This window comes from Telopea speciosissima, chromosome 8 (genome assembly GCF_018873765.1).
Source record: "Telopea speciosissima isolate NSW1024214 ecotype Mountain lineage chromosome 8, Tspe_v1, whole genome shotgun sequence".
NCBI classification, from domain to species: domain Eukaryota; kingdom Viridiplantae; phylum Streptophyta; class Magnoliopsida; order Proteales; family Proteaceae; genus Telopea; species Telopea speciosissima.
Genome location: NC_057923.1, coordinates 14,385,988 through 14,393,470, shown reverse-complemented (window position 1 = coordinate 14,393,470; position 7,483 = coordinate 14,385,988). Strand labels below are relative to the sequence as shown.

Here is a 7,483-nt window from a genome sequence, read left to right as displayed (position 1 = left end):
CTCCCATAAAACTAAGGCAATATAAAAAAGAACCCCTTAAATTAAATACGGTAACTATTATATCTCTCTCTTGCTGAATCCACGGAGAGTTGAAGGTGGGTAAATTTCTCCACGTTTCTTGCTTTTTTGTTTTTTTAATGAAAATCACTAGACCACTTCTCTCTGCTTTCATCAAGAGAGGAATTCTTTAAGCTTTATCTACAAGTGGTGTCATTCTATTGGAATTCCTTTAACTTTATCTACACGTGGTGGCATTCAATTGGTTCGCAATCTTATATAGATATGATACGATCTACGACCCATTAGTCTGTAAAAAAAAAAAAACGGAGTAATTAAGGTCCCTCGAAATTAACGGGTAGGTAGCATCAACCTGGCAAGGAACAAATTAGATAAATGCAATTAAATTGCATCGCTACAAATTAATCCTCGGAGTTGAAGGAAGTAAACTTCCACACGTTTCTTGCTGGTTTTTTTATTTTATTTTATTTTCCTTTATTTTCTTAATCCTTATCTTTATTTTCAGCAATATCTCTTTGGTTCCAGATCCTCTATTGCCGAGTTGCCAGGTAGGATCATGTTGTCTAGACACGGGGCTACGTGCAATTACTGCCTTAACCCCATTCAAGCAAGGCGTTTACGCAGGGGTAAGGCGGATATTGCGTGCAACCCCGTGTCAGGGCAGCACGGTCCTGCCGGGCAGCTCTATAGTAGAGGATCCAAATTCATATCTCTCTCGCTAAATCCACAGAGATTTGAAGGTGAGATAATTTCTCTACGTTTCTTATTGTGGAGAGAAAGGGGAGATATCGTTGAGGATAAAAATAAGTGTTTTTTTAAAAAAAATCAAAACACAGCAAGAAACGTGGAGAAATTATGCTGATATTATAATTGAGTCAAAAGATACTGAATTCTTTGAGAATATATTTTCCATGAGAAAGGACTTACCTAAGGTAGATAAATCTAAATCTAATATTAGTGGCTTGTTATATGAAAATGATGTGAATAAAGGAGAAGTAAGAAACAAAGGAAAACACTAACTTGGATTATAATATTTGTGTTTAATTGAAGACACCGTCGGCAAGCCCAATTGAGCGATCAACTCCGGATTGTACTAAAGAAAGGGAAAGAATAACAATTTTGATGCGCTATTCATCCATCCGGATTGTTAAAAAAGACCCTCCTATTTATTAAGAGTTGATAACTTTAAGTTCTATTTTTCAAAAGGAGACTATTAAAAATTAGTTAGACTCTAATAACCAATCATACACAGGAGTTGGATGGTTGACCTACCACAGGGTACCAAACTGTTGGATACCAAATAAATTGAAACCAGATGGGTCTCTTGACATGTTTAACGCAATATTGTTAGCCTGTAATTGTTTGTAGTCAAACGTATTAGACCAAAAAAAGAATGTAGACTACTTTGATATTTTCTCCTCAGTTGCTAGAATAGCTGTCATAAGAGTCTTGATTATTGTTTATACAATTTATAATTTAGTGAAAAAATCAAATGGATGTAAAAATAGTATTTTACAATCAAGATTTAGAATAGAAGATATACACTAGATAATCTGAAGGTTTTGTCGTACATGGACAAGAACATAAAATTTGTAAAGTAGTTAAGTCCTTGTATAGTTTGAAACAAACGCCTAAACAATGGCATAAAAAACTTGATTCAGTATTATATCAAATGATTTTATATAAATGATGCCGATAGATGCGTGTATAATAAATTTAATGGTGACAAACATGTGCTTATTATTTTATATTGTGATGATATGCTAATCATGAGTACAAGTCTTGAGTTGAAACAACAATTTCAAGAAATGTGGGGGAATTAGTGTATTAAATGATTGTACAAAATGAACAGTAAATTTCAAAATATATTCTTTAGTTTTCCTTCAAGATATAGTAAGGGTAAAAATGTCTTTTATATTTCAAAACCAGCAGCTCACTAACATTGTCAGCCTTCATGGGAATGGACGTAATTGTTCATACAACGGGGAGTTTGCGTTATCCAACGGGGAAATAAACTCATTTAAAGGTGCATGTTTCCTGTAAATTAGCTTAACCATCTGATTAGTGGGTTTTATTAGTATTTCTTTTCTTTTTATGTTTTCCTCTCCCTTCGGATAATGGAACAGTTTTTTTTACGTCTAGAAATTGAAGAACTAATTTAGTGACTTAATTGTGGAAACAAATAACGGTCAAGCATGGAAGAAATAATAAGGAATCCTCCCCGTGCAAATCTTTTGACAGTTGGTTCACCCCTTGCACCCATGGTTCAAGAAATTGGAATTTATCGCTATTGATTCTTATCCTAATTGATCTAAATTGGCCATAAAATGACCTAGGTTTGCTGGATCAGATTGGCCGAATTTGGGATCCCATCATCGGCCGATCCAATCTCAATTCCTTAAACCTTGCTTGCACAAGAAAGTGCTCAACCTAGACAATACTCCCTCACAATGCTAGCCCGGTTTCTAATTATTGGATAATTATCTAAAAAATATCAACATCAGTACATTACCGAGACATGAAAGCAAAAAGGTCATTTCATGTAAAAATGGGAGAAATAAATATATACATGTTGGCATACCTTACCTCTGCGGCTCGGAGAACCTTTTCCCTTTAGTTTTATATTCAAATAAATAATAAAATGGAATTCCAGATAAATGAGGAAATATTTGGATTTAGTCTAAATTCTCATCCTCTTACATGGATATTTATCTCCATAATCAGATGCCATATATGGATTTAAATACTATGTGGTATTCAAATAGAGATTGAGTTCCATGTACGGCTGGGTAGCATATGCTAGCGCCATCCTGTGTCTGAGAGGAGACAAATGGATCGTGATCCTCCCCTGCCAGGCAGTTGTGCGGCCAGCGTGTGGCCTCACCCGGGCAAAGGTGGGGTCCACGCCCTGACTGGCCGCACGGCAGCAGAAGATCTAAATTGGAGAAAAATAAATAGGAGGCACTAGCATACACCATGCAGCCAGCCAGCATTCTTTTCTCCATTCAAATAAAAATCAGATATATATTCTAACAATATTAAAAAAAAATCGTATCCAGTACGTGCACAAGGCTCTCGCATTTAGCAGGGTCTGGGGAGGGTCAAATGAGATATGTATTTCAACAATATATAATATATGGGGCGTTGTTCTCTATGCCGCAGCGCATGCTGCCCAGGCACATGGGGGTGGGCGCAATGACCATCCTGTCCCCTGAGTGGCAGGTCCATGTGCCTGGGTGCAGCCTACACTGCGGCACAGAGAACATTCTCCCAAAATATATATGGGAAGCAGTTTTCTGTTCGGGAATGTGGCCTATGCCAGCACTCCCATGTGTCTATCTCTCTCCTCCTTAAAACAAAGGGGTAGAGGTGTCTTTTCAAATAGAAAAGAGAGAGATAGACTCATGGGAGTGGTGGCATAGTCCACACTCATGAGGTGTAGATATCATCCTTAGATATCATTTCCCTCCTTTCTAAAGGGTATTTTTGATATGAAAAGATTTACCATGACTTTTGAATTTCTACATTTATTTTTTATATATATAATGAATCTAACTCCTCTCAGGTTTCTGAGAGGAGAAAAATTCCATATATATATTCTGATAACAATTTAAGAACGTAGATAATCATTTAATATGTTATATTTAATATTTTGCATTATAAAAATAAATCAGATATCATTCAATTCAATTCTAAAATCTAAATACTTAAATCAACTACCAATCATAATCAAATCGAATTTTATTGGAGATTGGTACACCACTCTCAGTTCGTTCCACTTACGTTTTTCTCAGTATCCGAAGTCAACCAGACACTGAAGTCGAAGATGATTTCGCTGGAGAAGGGGCGGCAGCCGGCGGGGGATTTTATTTAATGCTTTATATAGATGAAGTAAAGTGAAGTAAAGTGAAGCGAAGGAAAAGGAAACTAAAACAAATGACGAAAAGATTATATGCAGTGCCGTGCATGGTGCACGGTTATATCTATAACTAGATATAACCATGCGATAGAGATTATAATGCAAGGGTCGAAATGACGGAAAACCCCCCGCCCTCCTATTTGAAGAAGCATCCGATCGCAAAACCCTTTTTCATAAATTTTTTTTTTTCTTTGAGTGGAGGGAATGTTCATTTCCTGCACATGTTGTTACCCTTTTAAGGGCTATATAAAGAGAGGGGCTACTTGCCCACATTTGGAATCAAACTCACTTCGCACAATCTTCTTCTTTGATTCATTTCCGACTTCGTTCGATACGCCGAGAGAGAGAAGAAGAAGAGATGGAGACGTTTGTGAAGCTGATAAGTTATGAACACCGCATTTTTAGCGACAAAGATGACGACGAGATGCAGAAGCTGATCGAGACCAGCCAAGCTGATCACCCTCCCATGGTGGTCGATGTCGAGCCTCTTCTTGAACTCGTCAAGGACATCCTCAAGCACTCCACCACCACTACCAGTGGCCCTGTATGTAATTTAATAATTGCATACACTAAAACTAAACTGTTAGTTAGTAATCTAGTACAATTATATACTAATCAGTAAATACATATTCGCATGTGTAGATCGTTGGGCATGCTCTGGATAACTTGAAAAGTAAGATCTCTCCAACCAATTTCGAAGCATTGTCTAAAACCATACACCTGATCTCCTGCAAGGTTAGTTTCCCTTTTTTTAAATTAATTTAATTATGAGCTCAAATAATTAGGTATACATATTAGTATGTACTAAAAAGTAATTAATTAATTAATGACATGGCAGTTGTCGTGCAAATGCACTGAAGAAGGAGAAGAGTATAATTCAGTGTCGCCACTGATCAAAACTCTGTCGGGATACTCGTGGGAATCGAAGGTGGTTCTGGTCATGGCCGCCTTCGCCGTCACCTACGGTGGTTTCTTCTTCTTGCTGGACTCCAACAAATTTTGGAAGTCCCTTGAGACGGTGAAGACCCTTATCGAGGCTATGGTTAACCTGACGGAGTGCGTTATCAGTTACTGCAAGCTCTTCTATTCCGGCAAGGTGCCAGGTCTGATCATCGACCAATCTCTCCTCCAAATTTCTGTTTACTGGACTCTCAGGAGCGTCGACGCCTGCCTTCCCCACATCTTTGGCTTCCTTGGGTTGGGTACAGAGTAAGTCCCCATTTCCCCCACTGGCGATTTGGATCCTCTATGGCTGACCTGCCATTGTGCGGCCTCATACAGGCAGGGCATGGACTTCACCCAGGCAGGGTGCTCGGACAGTGGATAGGGCAGTCATTTCGCCCCTACCTGTGTGTGGGCCGCACAATGACCGCTCCAAGCTGCCCGGCCGTAGAGGATCAAATCCGCTGAGCTGGTTCGTTGCATGTAGTGATTGTTACCATTTCATATTTTCAGGTACATTCTATCAAAAACTGAGGATAAGGAGCTGTCCAAATTAAGGAAGACTCTAATTATCAGTCTGGACCACCTTAATGACCAACTTCTTCCTTACCTAAATTACATTGGTGAGTGATTAAATGATAATGAGAATTAAGGAAGGAAACCGTTCTTTTCTTTTCTTTTCTTTTCTTTTCTTTTCTTTTTTTGAATAATTATAATTTATGATTTTTTAAAGGAATTTTCTTATTTAAACTTCTCAAGTTATCAAATAACAAATTTTAATCTTACTTTTTTATCCTTTTAATATGATATATATATACAAATTTGTTTTTTCTTAATGAGATTATTAATATCATTTCATATGTGTACTCGAAAAATGTACAAAACAATAACATCTTTTGATAATAATATAATGATATATCATTTTCAATTTATTTTTGAAAAACCCTTTTATATCCTTATTTAAAGAATTTTTAAGAATTCTATCAAAAAAATAATAATTTTTAAGAATTAGTAATCGGTATTGGTATGAGTCTTGGCTGATACTGACGCAATAACAATCCTCTGTTTTTTTTAATTGCTTCTAATATACTGTCGTGGTTATGGTGGTGGTACTATATATAATGCAGAGATGAAGCAAATATCTGAATATTATCATGAGATTGAGCTAATATTCTCCGGAATGACTATAACTAACAACTTAGAGATTATCAGCAAATTGTTTGACGTCAAAATTGGTCTGAATTCGCTTGTCCAAGTCTCCACCAACCAACAGGTTTTCTCTCTCTCTCTCTCTCTCTCTCTAAACCAATTCGCCTCCAACCACTACAGTGCTTGGCTAAGTAATATGTACTAATTAATGAATAATAAATAAATAGGTTAGCGTGAAAGTGCTGGAGAAGAAAAATGTGTTACTACTGATATTGGCTGAGTTGGACGTCAACAAAGAAGATATCAGAATTCTGGCTGAGATGTACAAGAATACAAAGCAAGTCTCTCATCAGTATGATCTGGTGTGTCTCACACTAGGGGAGTCTATACAATCCAAACGGGAAGAGTTTGAGAAGCTGCTAGTGGAAGAGAATTTGCCGTGGTACTTGATGAACCATAACTATAAGATGAACAAGGCGGTGATTAAGTACATCAAGGAGGTGTGGCAATTCAACGGCAATCCAACCCTGGTGGTGTTGGGCCCAGAGGGTAAGGTCGTTAGCAACAATGCCTTCACCAACATTAAGATCTGGGGAGGGAGTGACCTCTCTATCACCATCACCACCGAAGTACAGCTCTGGAAGCAAGCCACTTGGGGACTTAAATTCTTGTTTCAAAACATTTACCAAGGCACAAACATGCTCGATTGGGTAAATTTCACCACCATAATTCACTACTTCTTAATTTAAGGCTAACCAACATAATAATATGTTTTATTAATTTTTTAAAATTTTTGTTAACGAGTGAGTAACTAATTAACAGATAAATGATGGGCGATTCATTTGCCTGTATGGAGGAGAAGACATGAATTGGATCAGGAGTTTCACGGCCGTGGCATCTGAGGTGGCGAAGAAATCCACAAGTACCGCATTCGAGATGGTTTACATGGGAGCGAAAACCCAAAGGAAGCGATTGGATAATTTGTACAGTGTTATCAAGAATGAAAAACTGAACACAAATTGCTGGCCAGAAGTGGTGACCAAATTCTGGGGGCGGCTGGATTACATGTGGCAATCAAGGATGGAGATGATGATCACCTCCAAAAACACAATCGAGGAGGACCAAATAATGAAGGAGATCAGGAGCATACTCACCTACGATGGGAGCAGCGACAAAGGGTGGGCAATCATCTGTAAGGGATCAGAGATATTGGTGAAAGCCAGGGGTGACATAATGTTGGAGTGCTTCAAGCAGTACGATTTTTGGAAGGTATCCTCTGGCATCAATGATTTTATGGGGGTAGTCATTGATTACGTAAAGAAGCAGGAAATAAAGGTTCACTGCAATCACCTCATCCTGCCCTTCACCGTCGCCAATATTCTGGGGGAGATGCACTGTGAGAATTGTCCCTGCCTTATGGAGAAGTTCATCATGTACCGCTGCTGTCGTGATTAG

General features: G+C 38.0%; 1 protein-coding gene across 1 annotated transcript; it reads left to right on the top strand.

The window, feature by feature from the left end:
• Positions 1-4,295: 4,295 nt before the first annotated feature.
• LOC122672053 (protein SIEVE ELEMENT OCCLUSION A-like) lies at positions 4,296-7,483 on the top strand. The gene is made up of 7 exons (XM_043869562.1): positions 4,296-4,481; positions 4,580-4,672; positions 4,776-5,146; positions 5,393-5,502; positions 6,007-6,152; positions 6,256-6,738; positions 6,851-7,483. Exons 1-7 carry the CDS (start codon positions 4,296-4,298, stop codon positions 7,481-7,483), a joined length of 2,022 nt encoding a protein of 673 aa, XP_043725497.1.